Source organism: Amblyomma mixtum, chromosome 2 (genome assembly GCF_055824585.1).
Source record: "Amblyomma mixtum isolate Tamu chromosome 2, ASM5582458v1, whole genome shotgun sequence".
In the NCBI taxonomy this organism is placed as follows: Eukaryota; Metazoa; Arthropoda; class Arachnida; order Ixodida; family Ixodidae; genus Amblyomma; species Amblyomma mixtum.
This window is the reverse complement of record NC_143013.1, coordinates 242,361,710-242,381,018: the sequence shown is the minus strand read 5'-3', so window position 1 is coordinate 242,381,018 and position 19,309 is coordinate 242,361,710. Positions and strand designations below refer to the sequence as shown.

The 19,309-nt window shown below is 48.6% G+C and overlaps 1 protein-coding gene across 2 annotated transcripts in view; it reads right to left on the bottom strand.

Annotated features, from left to right (window-relative positions):
• The window catches only part of LOC149363209 (argininosuccinate lyase-like), a 47,624-nt gene that overhangs the window by 3,463 nt on the left and 24,852 nt on the right, over positions 1-19,309 (bottom strand). Inside the window, exons 12-16 of one of the 2 annotated variants that reach the window (XM_089573385.1) lie at positions 17,148-17,232; positions 14,315-14,374; positions 12,407-12,490; positions 12,233-12,313; positions 4,565-4,671 (exon numbers count right to left, since the gene is read on the bottom strand). In XM_089573385.1, coding sequence (XP_089429511.1) covers positions 4,565-4,671; positions 12,233-12,313; positions 12,407-12,490; positions 14,315-14,374; positions 17,148-17,232 — 417 coding nt within the window. The remainder of the gene's footprint in view (positions 1-4,564; positions 4,672-12,232; positions 12,314-12,406; positions 12,491-14,314; positions 14,375-17,147; positions 17,233-19,309) is intronic. The other variant, XM_089573386.1, reaches the window with a different exon arrangement.

The following is a 19,309-nucleotide window of genomic DNA, read 5'->3' as shown; positions in this document are numbered from 1 at the left end:
TGTTGCTGGCATAATACACCGCAAAGCTGTTTGCGTTTATAACAAGAGTCACATTATTTGCAAGGATTAAAATTTTGGGCAGAAAAATGTCAAACAAAACGTGTTTACAGCTTTGTCATCGTATGTCATTGCATGTCATTTTATGTTATTGTCACGGGCGCCGCCATGTTGCCTGAACGTGGGGCGCACACCTGTTTGAACCTCGCGCGCTTTCTGACCTCAAACGACGCATACTCGCTAAGCCTAGCAGCACAGTAAACACAAGCAATCGGAAAATCTGGGGTGTTTTATCGCTAAAATTTTGTGGTTGACGCAAGTTCAGAGAAAGCGAAAGCTTCGTGAGCATTTAGTTTGCCGTGAACGTGGGGCACAGCGTAGCGACAACGACGAATCGGTGGTGAAGCAAGATTCCCGGCCAGAGCCAGCGCCATCTTTGCCAGAGCCGGCAAGAGGCAAGAGGCTCGGTAGTGACGTAAGCTGCCAGGTTAGCTGCTATTGGCTAATCGCGTTGGCAACTTCCGGGCGACGAGCGAAATTTTCTGTGAGTGCAGATCCGAGCGACACGACAAGCGAGTCGGGTATTTCGCTTCGCGCGACGGTGCCGCTCGTCGCTTGCCGCTGTCGCGTTCGCGTGAGTTTTCGCGTACATGGAGTTCAGCCTTAAAGGGTCAGTCTACTCACCGAGATGAGTGCATAAATAATGGCATATTCTGGTAGTTGGCACCCTATAACATCAATAACGAGGGGTCTGCGCCCGGTTTAGGCAGAAATTTATATTTTATTTCGGCGTTAAAAGTCGCGTAAAAAAGCATGGTGGCGACCCCAAACGTTCATTTTGTTCAAGAAAGTGGTAGTCTTTTTTTGTAGAAGCATAAGTGAATATACTACGTACCATTTGTATGCCCCAATGTCAGAGAAACGCACGTTTTGTTCTAGTAAACTGTAGAAGGCGTACCGCTCGCTTTTTCTGTAAATCACATGAATATTTATAGTTACACGTACGCAAAACGCAGGCACATTCCCACTTTTAGTTCAGCGTATGCTAGCAGAGACGCAAAAATAAACTCAGCCTATAGTGGCGCCATCTGGTCGTCAGGACGGGAACCATTGCTGTCATGGAGTTTTTTCTTCCTCCATGATTGCTGTAAACAAACCGACTCTCCACTTAAGCCTAGGAGTGGCAGAATCGTCACTCTAATTATTGAAATAAAGCAAATTTATCTCTTATATGTTTTATTATAGGCGAGATGATACGAAGCGAAAGACAGGTGCCCCATTTATGGCCAGTGAACGCACTGAAAAAGGCAGCAACAACGAGAATTCAGTCCGAAGCGAGAGGTCCGGCTTCGACGGGCGCCGCCATGTTTGTCACCGCGCGGCGGAAATCCAGATGGTTGCCAGATGAGACTACCATCTCATACAGATCTGTTCCCACATTAATAAATTCTATTTTAAAATGTTCTACCGCACACCTTGGCACCACAGCTGGCTAAACGGTAATTTGAGTAAAGAGCTATCGGTTGCCGCAAAGAAAATATGGTCGATAAAATTCAGTAGACTGACCCTTTAAGGTGGCTGGCGCTTCATACCGCTGGTACAGCGGCGCCGAGAGAATTTCGTCACTGGGGACAGGGCAGTTCTAGCACCAAGTGCTGGCGCTGGTTACCTGGAAGAAAGTTTCCTATGCAGGTGTCCTTTCAAGGTCATCATTATAGCTCGCCCCGGTTTGCTGGGATTGAGTGGCCGCGCCTGGCGAAGGAGAGGGTCAACTGGGGATGTTTTAAAAAATTATTTCTCCTGCTGTTCTACTCGCCTGCCTGAAGATGAAACTGATGGAGATTAGCACCAGTAACGGAAGGATTTCACACTCGGCAAGTGTCTACATCTCGTCGCTACCGCTAGAAAACGGTAGTTTGTCACGTGCAGTAAAACCTTCGATCCATGCATGCATATATAGCCCCCGATACCCGTCGTCTACCACCAGAATCATGACCGAGCGCGTAGAGGCGTAGAGATCCGCCCCTCACTGTTCCTTTCTACATTCTAAGGCGCCCCACGCCCTGGCTCCTGTGCTTCACTGCAGGGCCCCCGACCAGCTACCACGTGGTCTGGGAATGCGCGAGCGCCCTCCACCTGCACATCCGCCACCCAAGAAGAGCTTGTGCACGGGAATACCGGCTGTCCCTCATATTGCGCGGCCAGCAGCTTCTGTCGGTCCTCTATGCGCGGGAGATCGTAGATGCACACCCTCGATGGCCGATTTATAGTCTTATTCCTCTCTCTATGTTTCGTGCTGCCTTAAACCTGTTGTACGTATGTGGTGCAGCCAGGGGCTTTTTATTTTTATTTCTTTTTCGGTTGCCCCAACCTAATACATGTCTCGTGCTGCCGCTCTTTGGCGCGGATGCGAGCATAACATGGAAAGGCTGACTCCATGAGCGGAGTCAGCTGTCTCAAAAGCTGGCACTAGCAAATGAATGAAACGATGTTTCATGAAAGAATTAGGTGAACTTAAAAGAAAGAAAAGAGTGAATTGAGATTTCGCAGCTGATAATACAGAAAATCAGTGCTAACTGGCATGCGGTAATGATTACGCGCAGAAATATGCAGCCCTTGCGGGGTCCCTTGCCTCGGTGAAGCTCGGCTGCACGGACGAGAAATGACTACGAACATAAAAACACGCCTTTGCCAGGAATCTTCGCTATGTATGTATTGGGGAGGCTAGCACGGGCTATGTGCATGGGGTGGTCACGTGACCGCGTCCCCGTGGGGTGACACTCCTGCCTCTCCCTCCTTCCGGTAACGCTCGGCTGCACGGATGCTTTTTGACTCCTGCCACTACTACGACAACGACGACAAACATGCTTTGCCCGGTAACCACCGCATTAACAGCTAGCGCTGTAAAAAGAAAACGAAAAGTCTGCAATAAGGAATACTGCATGTGTAGGTTCACCAACCAAAGAGCAACGACATTCTTAACCTTGTAGTCACCTTCCGCCGCACAGCACAAGCCGATTGTTAGATTAAAGACTGGCTGGCATATCGCGGGTATCAGCCTGACGCCGTCTCACGTGTCACTTCCCAACTGAATCTGCTTAATTTATCGACTGCAGTGCTAAGTTTTTCCGTGATTGCATTAAAGGTTGGTAAAGACAGAGTACTGCGCAACGTATCACGCATACATGCAGCTGATTCTAAAAAAATAGCTTAAATCATTGTAAGAAGTTAAATTGTACACCTATTCCCCTGGGCGACGTCTTATCAGGTTATGTAATCGTAGCTCAAGGAGCCGGTCGGATCCACCCGTGCTGATGGCGACAGGTTTGAATGACTGATAGTGTCATTGTTGATGAAAAGTAGCTTTGCGGAAGGGGTGTACTAGCTGTTTCACTTCTCGGTGAACGCCTCAACCGCGCCGTGAAGGAATGAAGAAAAGAGGGAAAGAAGAAATAGAGAAAGAGGTGCCATAATGGAGGAGTTCAGAATAATTTCAATGCCTCTTCAACTCCAGAATAATTTCAAACCTCTTCTCAATGCAAGCGCGGCGCACAAGCGGTGTGAACAGCGTTTGTACGCCGCATGAAGGGAAGCCTTGAGGAAGGTGGGAGTGAAAGAATAGAGAAAGAGATGCCGTAGTGGAGGTCTCCGGAATAATTTCGACCACCTGTGGATCTTTAACATGCATTGACGTCGCACAGCACAAGGGCGCCTTGTTGTTCCAACACGACATTACAGCAGAGTAATGTAAGGCATCGTAGACACCAGGATGCACTGTGCCCTAGCGCTCTGTGTACCAAGCCACTGCTCAGTTTAAGGATTTACGCAGCGTAAACATTGCGTCACTATTTTAACGAACAGTAAAGACAAAATAAAACAACGTAAAGACGCCTAGCACTACACATGCAGTATGTGCACATTCCAGAGTCACTTGTTGAAGGCAATGCACGAGACACTGTGTGCAGTCCAGTTAACGCTGAGAGTTCTTTTCTGGCGCAAAGCGAAGCGCTGAGACGTGTAAAACGTTGCCAGCGTTGGAGTACCCTTTGTGTCCCTTGCGATCTCTCTTGAATAAGCAGATAAGCATCGAAAGGCACTATCTCTCTACTTATCCTTCGGACACATGGGATATCATGACAATCATTAGAATAAGCAGTCTTTCCTGTAAGCAACTATTCATTGCCTGCTATGCCTGAGCTGATTTACAAGCATTCGACTTTCTTATCTCATCTTCACTTCACGATGACGAGTACTGGGTGGAATCGATAAAGCGCATTGTCTATAAGACATGTGTGTGTTTTCAAATATGTTTGTAGGCGTTGTGTGCTACAACATATCCCGCTGCTGCTATCACCTCCGCTGCTGCTATCACCTCCGCTACAACTCAGCTGCTGCTATCACCTGCCCGTCACTCTTCAACGCCAACATTGAACTTCATATGTCACCGTGAAAAAATGTACCAATTTTTGATTAACCCACCCCTTATGTAATACCCCGAAAGGGGCCTTTAAGGTAAATAAATGAAATGAAATGAAATGAAATATAGATACCAAGAAACGACACTTACGATACAGACTTTGCATCGGAGCATGAGAGCGCCGTCATGGGTACCCTCTTCTGCTCGGCCAGCGCCACCAGCTTTCCGGCAATGTGGTGTGCGTCACGGAATGGCGTCTGCAGAGGAAAAGAAAAAAAAAATGACAGGATGATTACTACTGTGTAACGTGAGATTCGGCGGCAGCTGTTAAGGTATTTATATTTTACGCTAAGTTGAGGTAGAGAATATGAGGGCGACTTCATACCTGCGTAGTTCTAGACCGCTCTTTTTAGTTTTAGAAACATCCTGTTTTTCTACTATATCGCTCTTCTCCAGTCCATCGCTCTATAGGAGCGCGGCGCAACCGATGAACCTCTCCTTGGGCGGCACGTTTCATAACTGCGGTCGCATATTGATCGGTCTCAACGCTGTGCTTTAAATGGCAGTTTCTCACCGATGGTCCTTCCAGCCTGCTCCCGGCGTGGCTATCCCAATTCCTCTTCGCGCCCGGCTCTGTTTCGAAAACTTTAACGGTCGATGTTTAGGTTTCTGCAGATTGTGTCTGCACAGAGCCTATGATAGTCCGAACCTATCCAAATGTCTAATTTGTTTTATGATGCCTCATTAATTACTGAATTAAAAGCGATTAAACATAGTCACGTGACTAGTTAATATGACGTCACAAAATCACTGACGTTACCAATCATTAATTCGATATTTTAATGACGTCAGCAATTAATCACCAATTAGGTTGCTATATCGATTTACTATGGGGGTCGCCATCTTGAATCCCTCGGTCTTAGAAAATTTCACGCCGAAGGAAGGTGGTAGCAGACCCAGTTGGACTCGGGTTCAGGTCTTCCTCTTTTGTGGTGGTGGAGATGGGGGTCCGTTTGGGCGCGACACGTTGCAGGAGGGAGATGAGACGTAGACGAACTTCTTTGCGGAAATGTACAAGCTGGGTTTATTTACAACTATTTACACATATACACATCGACCAGGGTGGTCGCTAGCATTCAGGACGATCGGGAGCGCCAGGCCAGAGCTCGCCCCTACGAAACCCTGTCCTGCCTGGCCGACTGAACTCGCGCTACGCGTAGCGGCTCCTCGTCCTCCGGAACGTGGCCAGCGCAAAGCTAGACCCTGTCCGTCTCGCGATTCCGACTCTCCACCAAGAGTCCCTGCCCAAGTCTCTCCCTTTGGCGCCAAAACGCCTCCTTAAATAAGTTTCCCCAGCATTCTGGGGACCAACTTAGTGACCAATGAGAGATGGGCTTCTTACAACCAATCAGAGACACGCCGGTACCCACGAGCTTGTTTGCTCGCGAGGGCCGCATGCCTTTGAAGAAGCCGATAGCGCTTTTGCGCTTTTCCACACACAGTGAAACACTTTGACAATACCACAAAAGCACGCAAGCACCACTTCCATCAGCTGTGGCTCCAAACACTACAGGGTGCATCTGAGCCCTCTGGCCAGAGGCAGAGTAATCACAACTCGTTACCCGAATGACCACTTCCATCCGGCCTCACGACCATTCGTAATTACACTCAGCTGCCTCCTACGCAAGCTTCCCCCTCAAGTGTCCCTGAAGTTTTCTTTCGCACTGTTCGACGCCGCGGTCGAAGGGTCATTGAACTTAACCCCGACAATAGCCGGGGTACGCGACTCGTACGCACTGTCCGCGGAACGGATCCCCTTCCGGCACCCCTCGCTGCCATTGCTGCTTTTACCTTTTGGGGCGGCAGCCCTTTGACCCCAGCGTTTCCTCTGTCTGCTTAAAAGCTACGCCGCCTAAAACATCTTAAGATAAGGACCAAGTCGGCGGCGCCCGGGGGGGATATGGAGATGGCCCGCTGCCCGGCGGCCCGCAAACTCAACTCCTCCCAACCAAGATTGTTGTGGGTACACTTGCTGTACGCACAACAAATTCCATGCACTGCCATCAGCTGACGCCTCGAGGGTAAACAGTGAATAAAAGTGGCCAACCCACAGCAAAATAACACACACGTACGTCGGCTGTCCGGTCAGTCCACACACACGGACACGTGCGCCGGCTGTCCAGTCAGTCCACAAACACGCGCACACGTGCGCGCACACAGCGGATATTTCAACCCGCACACACAAGGCTGGAAACCAATCTGCACATTCCAGAATTCACCATGTCAGATCGGTGCCCAAAACTGGCATAAATAAATTCTAGCCACCTACATCTCGAAACAACAAATGTTTCTCTAGAGCTTTGTCCAGAAGATTGGACAAAAATTCCGGATTATACGCCACAGCGCCAGTTGCAAAGGCTGCCGCCGCTATTCGGTTAGTAGAGCTGACTGGCTCCCCGCGGGCTACGAAGATTGCTGCTGGCCTCGCGTCTGCATTCTCCACTTCTTTCAATTTTACATTTCGTTCAGGCCTCTCATCGGCTACTTCACATGCAGTTTTGCATCGAGATTCAAGTAGCGCTAGCTCTTCGTACAATTGCCCACCGATGTACGCTTCAAAGAAAATCGTTCCTTCGAGCCTTCTTTTCTCACAATTGACTCCATCAGCTTGCTTGCGCACTTCTGGCAATGAAACACACTGTCTCTCCTTCACGCTGATACCCACAGGGACAGATGCATTATCCCAATCCTGCAGTTCCTTATCAGCTTCGAAAACCATTGCAGTGATCAAACGCGCGTTCCTTCCTTCCTTGGCATCAAATGCAGCCTCATCGCTCGTTGTTAACTCACAATCTGCTGCCAAAACTTCTGCAGCTATCGGACTGGCCTCAAGCTCTACCGGCGTTTTAGGTTCGTCTCGAATTTTGAAATGTTCTTCAAAATCAGCTCTCTCATTTTCATCATGTAGCCGCTCTCTTTCTGTCTGCTCTAACAGCGAGTGCGTCTCAAGTGTTACCAACTTCGCTACACCATCAGCTACATCTGCTGTCACTGCGCAAAGTGTCAGCTCCGGCTGGCTAACCGATTCATCTTTGGCAGCCAGCTGACCTTCGCCTGCAAAGAGTGTTGCCTCTATTCGCGCCTGCTCTACCTCTTCGTCGAGCATTACAGCTGCCCCAGAGTTTGCGTCAACCTGTTCTGGCCCAGTGCTGAACACCTGTTGACACACAATGCACTCATGTGCCTTCTGGGTCTGCTCTATCTCAGTTTGCTCTGACAGGCAGAGCTTCACAGGCGTGAACAACGCCCCTATGCCCTCAGCCATCTCTTCTGGCACGGCACACTCGATTGGGCCCTGCTGCCTAACCGCTATTTCGGTCCCTGAGGCGACACAGATTTCAGAACGCTCACCTTTGGTACGCAAATCGCCGCATGCCTGGTCCTCTGCCTTATCTGATTGCATCTGTGCAAGCTTTGTTTTTTTCTTGCTGAATTAGAAGCTTCAACTTCTCAATCTCCAAACGTCGCATCATGACCTCCCGATCATACCGCACGGCAGCCATCTCGATTTTCCGTGCTATCATTTATAGCACGAAACCCCTACACCGACATGGTGAATTCGGAGGAAGCAGAAAGGTCTCCTACCTCGAAGGTTGCTTTCCTCTGCCACGGTAATCTCGTCGCCCTGAGTGACGACAGCGGGCTCCTTGATGCGGATGAGTTGAGTTGAGCCCCGGCTCTCACAGCAGCTCGCTGACTTGAACCTCCAGCCTCGCTCGCTTGAAGGTGCAGATCCTGGAGCCTCTTCGTAGATGTTGGTCCAGCTTAAAATCTTCTGTACAGTGCAGTTGAAGTCGCTCACCCTCCGCAGAAAGCCGCTGCCCAATCCTGTCGACTGCGCCAGTTGGACTCGGGTTCAGGTCTTCCTCTTTTGTGGTGGTGGAGATGGGGGTCCGTTTGGGCGCGACACGTTGCAGGAGGGAGATGAGACGTAGACGAACTTCTTTGCGGAAATGTACAAGCTGGGTTTATTTACAACTATTTACACATATACACATCGACCAGGGTGGTCGCTAGCATTCAGGACGATCGGGAGCGCCAGGCCAGAGCTCGCCCCTACGAAACCCTGTCCTGCCTGGCCGACTGAACTCGCGCTACGCGTAGCGGCTCCTCGTCCTCCGGAACGTGGCCAGCGCAAAGCTAGACCCTGTCCGTCTCGCGATTCCGACTCTCCACCAAGAGTCCCTGCCCAAGTCTCTCCCTTTGGCGCCAAAACGCCTCCTTAAATAAGTTTCCCCAGCATTCTGGGGACCAACTTAGTGACCAATGAGAGATGGGCTTCTTACAACCAATCAGAGACACGCCGGTACCCACGAGCTTGTTTGCTCGCGAGGGCCGCATGCCTTTGAAGAAGCCGATAGCGCTTTTGCGCTTTTCCACACACAGTGAAACACTTTGACAATACCACAAAAGCACGCAAGCACCACTTCCATCAGCTGTGGCTCCAAACACTACAGGGTGCATCTGAGCCCTCTGGCCAGAGGCAGAGTAATCACAACTCGTTACCCGAATGACCACTTCCATCCGGCCTCACGACCATTCGTAATTACACTCAGCTGCCTCCTACGCAAGCTTCCCCCTCAAGTGTCCCTGAAGTTTTCTTTCGCACTGTTCGACGCCGCGGTCGAAGGGTCATTGAACTTAACCCCGACAATAGCCGGGGTACGCGACTCGTACGCACTGTCCGCGGAACGGATCCCCTTCCGGCACCCCTCGCTGCCATTGCTGCTTTTACCTTTTGGGGCGGCAGCCCTTTGACCCCAGCGTTTCCTCTGTCTGCTTAAAAGCTACGCCGCCTAAAACATCTTAAGATAAGGACCAAGTCGGCGGCGCCCGGGGGGGATATGGAGATGGCCCGCTGCCCGGCGGCCCGCAAACTCAACTGACCCTAAGAAATCGAGAAACGTGATGAATAAGAGCTAACGCTCTTAAAAAGCGCTTCCAAGATGGCGGCGCGCGTCGAAGCCGTACGTCTCGCTTCGCACTGAATAGTCGTTGTTATTGGTTTTTTCAGTGCGTTCACTGGCCATAATTGGAGCATCTGACTTTCATTTTGGCTCATCTCACCTACAGCAAGCCGCCGCGGTGGCTCAGTGGCTATGGTGCTCGGCTGCTGACCCGAAAGACGCGGGTTCGATCCCGGCCGCGGCGGCTGGAATTTCTTTGGAGGAGAAATTCTAGACGCCCGTCTACTGTGCGATGTCAGTGCACGTTAAAGAACCCCAGGTGGTCGAAATTTCCGGAGCCCTCCACTACGGCGTCTCTCATAGCCTTAGACGCTTTGGGACGTTAAACCTCATAAACCATAAACCATCACCTACAGCAAAAACCATGAGTGATAAATTTGCTTTTATTTTTTATTCCTAGTGACGATTCTGCCGCTCCTAGGCCTAAAGACGAATGTCGGTTTATTGTCAAAAATTGTTTCCCTCCTAAAAGCCAGATGGTACCGCTAAGCTGAAGTTATCGTACGCCTCAGTTTGCATATGTAACAAACAGCGTAACAACCCGCAAAATGCTTGAGTTTAGCTTCAGAAGACGTGCATATGCTTTTCTAAAGCTGCCGAATGCTCCTTCAGTGTTCGGTGCGTTGACAGCGTCTGTTTACACTCTATTTTCCAACTATATTTGCATACGCCGCGAGCAGGCCACAAGCAGACAAGGCGCGCAGGAACACGTCTAACGCATTCTTCTGATTGGCTGAGGAGGTCTCTAGCTCTCATGCATAGTGCTGCAAGGAACTTAGGACTTATGAGATAGATTTATGTCAAACGTGCAACATGTCTAGGGCAGCCATACGGTCTTCCCACTATCCTGAGATGTGTAGTTCGGCGGAGAATATGGAACAGGTTTGGTTTCCGTGAAAAAGCAAGCTCAGCGAGGAAAACAATACAGCGTTCGTACTTAGGCTTAAACCCTTCGACGCAGGCCTTTTCGCATAGCTTTTCGACTAGTGTGGGTTAAAGTATACGCCAACTGGTTTTCGAGTTAAAACTTTGGTGACGCTGGAATAGGTTGCTGTATATTGTGGGTTTCTAAGTGGACACAGGCCACCACCCACCGCGGGTTCGAGCTTCGCGCGAGCCAAGGGCCCCGATCAGCCGTCACCACACACACACTGGGACACCGATGCAGCGCACTCAACCTCCGCTGGGAGGAGAGCGATTCGCCGCAAAGAAATAAGCCTCCAAGTTCACAAAGGAGACGTTTATTCACGTCGTCCTTCAGCTGATACACACACACTCAATCGTCACCCCGTCCCGGGGGCGCGCGAGGAGCAAGGCTCCGCTGCGCGCACGAAGCGACTCGAGTAATGCGCACCGCTAGCACGCCGCTGCAGGAGAATGTCCCCGCGGCAGTGCTGTGATCTCTCTCTCGTGTCGACCGTTGGGCCGGTTGCGAGAGAGAGTGGGCATTCAACGCAAGGTACGCCTGTGAGAGGTCGCTGGACCCCGCTGGACAGGCTCGAGCCGCTGCAGGTCAGAGGACACGTGCGGGCGAGCTCGAGTAAGCACTGGTCCGAACGGCAAAGGCCGGCACGGACAAACAGTAACGTACGCACCTTACGCTGTCTCGGAGGGATCTCTCTCTCTGGGCCCCGCTCGGACGGTCGCGCGGCGCGCGGCCGCCCAAAGCGGGGTCCCGAATTCCCGCCAAAAGGCGCCAATGGCAAAGGCCCTTGGGGAGCCGGGGCGGAGCTGTGGCTAAATGACAGTGATTAGTCACCCAGCCGCCTCTCCACCGCCTGAGGCGGGGGCAAGGGAAAGAGGAGAAACAACGCGGGAGGCCGGCTAGCCGCGCAAAGGCGACGGCGGAAAGCCAGATTCCCACATCCCCCTCTCCTTAAATGCCCTCCTACCCATCGGCAAAGCACGCGGCCAAAAAGGACACGTGCGGGCGAGCTCGAGTAAGCACTGGTCCGAACGGCAAAGGCCGGCACGGACAAACAGTAACGTACGCACCTTACGCTGTCTCGGAGGGATCTCTCTCTCTGGGCCCCGCTCGGACGGTCGCGCGGCGCGCGGCCGCCCAAAGCGGGGTCCCGAATTCCCGCCAAAAGGCGCCAATGGCAAAGGCCCTTGGGGAGCCGGGGCGGAGCTGTGGCTAAATGACAGTGATTAGTCACCCAGCCGCCTCTCCACCGCCTGAGGCGGGGGCAAGGGAAAGAGGAGAAACAACGCGGGAGGCCGGCTAGCCGCGCAAAGGCGACGGCGGAAAGCCAGATTCCCACAATATGCACTGTGACATGGGTACCGTGGTCAAGCGGTTGACCTGCGCTCGTCATGTGTTGTCTTTTCTTCAGTCTGTGTTTTTTCGCGCTGCTTGTTCGAAAGGTTGACCTGCGGCAATATGGTGCAGCTACTCGAAGGATTAAAAGCGCAAAAAAAAAAACAGAAAAGCAGCAGGCAAGACTGCCAAACAAAGCGCAATAAAGACGGGCACAACGAGATGAAGGGAGACGGCGCAACACGACGAACATGCCGCGCTTTCATAATGCCTCTCACAGATGTTAAGAAGGCAATGCTCCAGGGGCAGCTTTTAATGATTCTTCCGCGAGATCCGAGGTGGTGCAACCCAGATCATATTAACTTATGCGCAAGATGCTTCTGATCCGTTCTGCCTTGCCGCACAGAGCAGGTCAGAGCAAGTTTGCTGCAACACTCTGGAGCTATAGCAACATGACTGCGGTATAGCAATAATGTATAATGTGTGCAATCATTCGCTCTCTATGATTGGATCAGCTTCGCTGCGTCTCACCCCTTTGCGGACAAGGTAATAGGCCACATCGGTCGCCAGCATGTCGGGGCTCAGCGCAGCCTCGCAGCCAGCCTTCTTCACCTGGAGAGGGAAATCAAAGCTCGTCAGTAATCACACATCGCTCGTTTAATCACGAGAGGGATTGCGTGAGCAAGTTATTCTTGCTTTCCTTACCTTCATAGTTTCCACGTTGCCAGCTGCTATCTCTAGCGCCGCGGCTAATGTATCGTAGGCATCAAATATGGCTTCTTTGTCCTCCTTTCATGGGAAAATGGTGCAAAAAAAAAAAAACGATGTAACCGTGAATGCGTTTGAGCTGTGGCTTGTGCTCATAGGATAATCTGTGAAGAGCAAGCAACGCGTGTGCTACAGCATTTGCGGAACCTGCGTGCTAACCTTAGCTAAGCCAGGTAGGAGTCCACGAAGCTAATTCCCATGTAGTAGTGTACCGAATGACCATGAAGATTTGTTTAACAACTACGCTAATTGATGACGTCAGTTGTTTCTTAATTAACATGATTGAATATCGCAATAGAGGATATTCAAAATTCCGCAAGTGCGCTTTCTCGCATAACAATGTTGTCTCAAACAAGATGGCTGACCATGAGTTTCCAGCTGAAACAAAGCAAGAAAGACTGGTTTTTTTGTTTGATTCTTCCAAAATACGTTTCTTACATTCTATCCACACCTTTAGCGCCTGTCCTGTAGCCCACGTAGTTCCTTTATAGCGAAGTCGGCCATCTTGTTTGGGGCAACATTGTTATGTGGGAAAGCGCACTTGCGGAATTTTGAATATCCCCTGTTGAGTATGCGGGGAGTTCCGAACGGGTGAGACGTGCGCCTTTATCGCTTGAAAGGAACACTGCAAGTCATGATGCATTCTCCGTCTATAATGAATGCATTTTTATTTTTACAGTCTAAAATCATAAAAAAATATGCATTTCCTGAGAATGCACGAAATTTGGGTCGTACGAGTTTTTTTTTTATCGATACATTAATAATCCTGCTTCTTAATTTACACGGGGACGTTTGAGTCTCTGAGCAAGTCAAGGACAAAGAAATTCGACGTTTCGGATTCCATATGGAACCCGTGTTCGCAATAAGACATCTGCGGAAAGAGCTAATCCGATAGCCTTCCGGTCCAATTAAAAACGTTTAGCATAGACGTGAGATGTGTCTTGAGTCCTGCTTAATTAATGTCTCGGGCGTCGTCTGGATGTTTGAAGACTCTATAGACGTAGTCATGCGAAAGCATTCCTTCCTATACACTACCACGGTCGCTTGATCTGTGACACTACAATCGTTGCCTCATCCAAGCTTGTCCTGTGATCGGTTTGTCTGCACATGTTCCGTGATCACATTTTTTGTTGCATAGTGCCTGCTACCGTGGTTTAGTATTTTATGCACTGATAAATGCTTCCAATTTCCCCAATATAAACGTATTGGCAATCGCTGCACAGAATATTATAGATCACACCGGGAAATTTCAAGCCTGGCAGACGAAACCAAGTTCGATACAATGAAGAGGAGATAAATAAGGCAACCTTGATCACATGTGATGCTGCAAGCTACATAAGCAAGGTTTTCCTGTGGCAGTTTGGCTGTAAACAGTGCAACGACACCCGAAATATGAGGTTCATTTGCCTTTGACTTGCTCAGTGACCAAAACTTCGCCCCGTAAGAATGCTTCATCAAACCAGACGGTATTTCGTCGAAAATTAATCCACGTTTCTATCTTTTGGTTGCCAAAAATTACATCACGACCTTTTGTCCGACAGGGGCCAAAATCGCAGAATTTCGAATATGTGGATGGCGCTGCGTGGCTGGTAGCCACTCGAGAGCAGGATAATTATAACCAACAGTGAAAAAATTGCCGGCAGATTAAATCGAAAAGCTTGGCAACGTTATAAAGTCTTTTTGAATACGGGTCATGTAACTATTTACAGGCAGCACCTGTTTCACGCCTTTGTTCTAAGAGGTTCGATGTCACAGCTACAGATGTCTCGCGAGGCGCGCCTGCCAATCAAGAGTTGGCATCTCAGCCTGACGTAATATAAGCCATGACGGCATAGTCGCAAGTACCTGTATGTCCTTGTTGTAGGTGCTCGGAAGGCCTTTCAGAACCATGAGAAAGCCGACCAGCTGCGGGGTGGAGAGAAAGAAATTCCTCGACTGACTACTACGCCTGCCACGCACGCGATTTTGAGCATAAAGTTAATTATGCTTAGGGAATGTTTTTCCTCATTTGTCATGCAAAAGTAAAACTGTATGGCTGGACAAACAATTTTTATTAGTTTTCTTTGCAAAACCTCTTCTTAGCCCTCCTTTTCTATGACGACAGTTGTATGAGGGACTTCAGGTTTCAAGGGGTACAGGCCACATTTTCGGTTGCGTTTTTTCGGCTTTGCAATGCTGCTTAAGATATTAGTATACTTTGATACATACGTAAAAACTAAACTACCTAGACCCGGTAAATGATTTACGATTTAATTCTTCGTTTCATGCTGCATCAGTTTCGATTTACATGTCCGAACAGATGTTATGACGTCAAATTTGACTTCAGGTCACGTGGTTCTTTAAAAAGCTGAGGTATAGTAGCTACTTCGTTTTTAATTCATTCCAACTCTCCCCCAGAGTTGCCTCAAGAACCAGAATGACAACGAATGAATAAAATGTTTAATAACGCATAATGCATAATTGCAATAGTGACACACAACTGTTGGTAAACAACAAAGTCAGTTGGTAAACAATGAGCCATGCTCCGCTGCATCCTTTATTACGCCAATAACCAACCGCAGCAATAAACGAGATCAGCTGTTTGATGACTGAATATATCAAATAAGCCAGAGGCATCGAAATTCTTGAGCTTATAATTTCCTTTCGTGGATAGCTCTTTGTTTAGGAAAGAAGAAAAACTTTAAAAGCGGACTAATTTTTGTCACGGAGGAAATCTGCGTGCTGTTCGCTGCAGGCTTAATTTGTACCCTACTATAGGGTGACAGAACATGGACCAAGAACTAGGAAAAACGACACGACGAAAACTGGACATCAACTATCTTTACTCGCGGAAACACACGTGATATTATAAACACGTGCGCACCGGCTTTTAACTTCGCTTCAAAGATTGTACTTGCTTTGAAGCAAGAGGTAGGGAGGTTTCGGCAGTCGCAACCGAAACAGCATGAGAGAATAATTTGAATTATAAATCGTTTACCAGGCGTAGGCGACTTCCATGTGGCGATTTATGCTCACGAGGGCTTTGCGCATCAATGAAAGGAAATAACAGAAAGGCGAAGTTCAATGGCATCGCATTCGGAGTCGTAGTATGTAGAAACCGAAACCTCCCGCTTCCACCGGCTGCTCAAAGAAAATGCTGGCCTCCTGCTGTTCGAGCCTCAAGGGGCTTTACGGCAGGAAAGTGTATTGGGAGCGCGCCATTATGTAAGCCAGGCGGGCACATAGTAACCTCTGCACTTCTGCTTTGCTAACGACTAGGAATGGCATGGACAGGGTATGATAATCGATGGTACTTTGAGTGATGGAATGGATTCCAAGTGAAGACAAACACAGTGGGGGCGACAGAGAGAGATAGAGTTAGGTGGGCGGATCGAATGAGAAAGTCTGCGGGGATAAGGTGTCCGTAGCTGGCACAGGACAGGGTTAACTGGAGGGATACCGGGGGAGGAGGCCTTGTTGTGCAGTGGACGCAGTTAAGCTGATGATGGTGAGTCTAGGTGAACGCGGGAATGGGCGCACCGGCAAAGGCTATGTGTGGGATACTGTAAAGCTTTCCTTGTCACTTCTAAGTACAGCGTATGGGGAATGCCTGGCGTCATTTATTTATTATCGTTTTTGTCGCGTGAGTTTGCTGTAACGACATCCTACAACGCCAATGCCGTTTTTCACTAGTCTCTCACACACTGCTCTCGCTATGAAAAAAAGCCCACAGAGGGAAATCACTTTGCATTACTGGGCGAAAATGGTAGGAGTCTAGACAGCTCTTTTTTTTTTCTCTTGTACTTACTATTTTTGCAGCTTATCTCTTCTTCGCGTTTACAGCTACTCAGATAAGATCATATTTACACAGCGCACTCTGCTGCACTTATCTGCATACTCGTGGGGCAAACAGCAGTTTCACCTTGAGCGGCCATGGGGTGTCGCAGTGTGCTTCTATTTGAGTGCTGGGTATTTGAGCTATACTAGAACATTATTTAATTCTACCACTATAGACCTTTTCACCATCCCCGAAAAAACTGGTTTTCTGGACTGTGGGGAGATCGTGGGGGAGCTTAATCCTCATCTCTTCCTGTACTGCCGCCGCGGTGGCTCAGTGGTTACGGCGCTCGGCTGCTGAGCCGAAAGATGCGGGTTCGATCCCGGCCGCGGCGGCCGAATTTCGATGGAGGTGAAATTCTAAAGGGCCTTGTACTGTGCGATGTCAGTGCACGTTAAAGAACCCCAGGTGGTCGAAATTTCCGGAGCCTTTCACTACGGGGTCCCTCATAGCCTAAGTCGGTTTGGGACGTTAAACCCTAATAAACCAAAATAAACCAATCTTCCTGTACTACGAGCGCAGTCCAGTGTCCAAAATGGCGGCACCCGTCCACCTGTTTATGAAAAAGTCTATCAGCTTCGGTTTGCTTGTGCGTCATCAAAACTTTTCTGTCAGGGCGTCTCGAGTAAATCGCCGTAAATAAAACGCGAGGAAAGGCATTTTACTTTTTTTTCTTGCAGCCCTAGTCCCTTTTCTGAACTTCAAGTACCACATATTTTGCGACTACGACGCATGCCCATTTGGAGAGTTTTCACTGCACTCGCGAGTTTCAACGGCACTCCGAAACACACCGCAGAACATAGCAGTCATTAAATGAATGATGCGATGGTGATTAAAAGAGAATCAAAGGACAAATCTGACATCTCCGGAAATCCTCCCGGTTTTCCCGCGGACGAGTTCCAGCCCGTCGGGGTTCTTCTTCTGGGGCATCAGGCTGCTGCCGGTGCTGGAAAATGGCGACAGAGGACGAAAGCGAGAATACGTCGGCCGTCCGGTAGGTTTTGCATGCTTCACATTCAAACAGAGCATGTTCTGCCCATGCACCCATGCAGGTGGCGGAAACATATGGACACTGCCAGCTGTTCATATAACTCCGACATTACACGCCAGAAACAACGTTTACTCATTCTCGTTGAGCGCAACGTTCACATAAATCTTGTACCTTTAGGTACGCACCTGACAACACGTGCGCCGCGTGCTCGGTCGATCGGACAAAAATTTTGAGAAGTGAAAATTGTACGACACTTTAACTAAAATATTGAAGGTAATGGCCCATTCGTCTGATATGTAGCAAAATCTTTCCTTTAAAGTGTTTCCATTGAACACATCGAACAGTTAAGACTCCCACAGAAAATCAATGGGGAACGCTTTTGACGATAGATAAAACGTTAATAAAAAGGAATCCACGGCGGTTGAGCTGCTGATATATTGATTGTTAAAGTGAAATCTTACGTTATATGAAAAAATTGCGTTCATAAAAGGTTTCCCGCTCAAAAATTCTTGTGCGCTAAAAAATTATTTTGTCCAGAATTGTTGGGTATGTTGATCTGGGAGGGCTCTATATGGTCTGTTATTATGACAGGGTGTGGGGTGGGATGCCATCGTCACCGTTATGCCGGTTACATTAAATCTTGTTAAGATATTAAATCATGAGTGTGCCAGATATATATCCTAGCTATGTGCTTGAAGTGAACGCTTGGAAAGAAGCCTTCCAGGACAACCTTTCCCTTATAAAAATGGTCTATATACAGTCTATAGACTTCTTATTGACTCTATTGACTTCCTATAGATATTACTTTTTGTCTATTAATGATCTATAGACTGTATGTAGACAAAAGTCTACCAAAGTGTATGGCCATAAATCTATAAACTGTCTATGGACTGTCTATGACATTTGTATTACCTATAGACTGTTCTCTAGGATTTGTCTATGGACAGTCTATAGACTTTATAGGCAGAAGTCTATAGACACTCTATAGACTGTCTAAAACATTTTTTGTAAGGGTTGACGCTACTGCAGCAGCTCTAAATTACTTTGCCAGCTTTCTACAGCGTTCCTTCCAACCCTCGCCGTCCTAAACAATATTAGCCCGTCGTTGCACAATGTCTCAGAAATAGAACAGCGCCGTTAGCCGGCTCCTATGCGGAGCAAGAGCTAAGAGCGTGTCCGAGGGGCGGGTAGTGAAAAATACGACAGAGAAAAAAAAAGTGTACGGAGTAGCGCAGAGAACAGCGCATGTGTTGCTCCGTCGTCAACTAGAGACTACTGTCGACTTCGCCTGAAGACGGCGTTTATAAAAAAACAAACTGACAAGCCAGAAATGTTCCAGATGGATATTTCACTGCAATGCCCGGCATGTACAGAAGTAATGGAGAAGGTTAGCCTAGCATCTGAAACACTGCTGGTTGTACTGGATTCCTTTCCCTGCTCTTTGAAGCAGGAACAAGCTTGCACTTTTTGTTTTTTGTTGTCTCATATATACATGACCCTTGATTACTCAATAAGCTTTCAAAATATGTTATTTTTGCAATACTAAATGTCCCTGCTATGACTATCGCGGCCATTTGTTTGTCTTTTGTGGTTGTTCTCTTTTTTTCTGCCCCTTTCCTCCCTCGTCCCGGGGTCTTTTTGTTCCTCAGAGCTCTCCTCAGTAAAGATATTTCCTTTTCTCTTGTTTAGACCGGACGCACTGCAGCCTCTAGCATGAAGTGCCGAGTTAGTGCCGAGCACAAAGCAACAATGACAGAGGCGGTCAAGACGCATGTCAATTAAGGCACCTTTGAGCGTCTCAGGGATAACACAAGTGTAAGCGTACGCTTGTTTAAATCTATCCCTGTAGGCTAAGGGGGATATACGCGTTCATAACAAAAAGAAAGATTAAACAACCACTTTGTGTAATTTCATAAATAAATTAGGTTTCCAATTCGAGGTTGTTCTCCTAAGTCACGACGCTTTCTAAAAACGAAGCCATCTCGGTATATTAAAAATCAATCAAATGCCATAAAAATCAAACCATCTCACC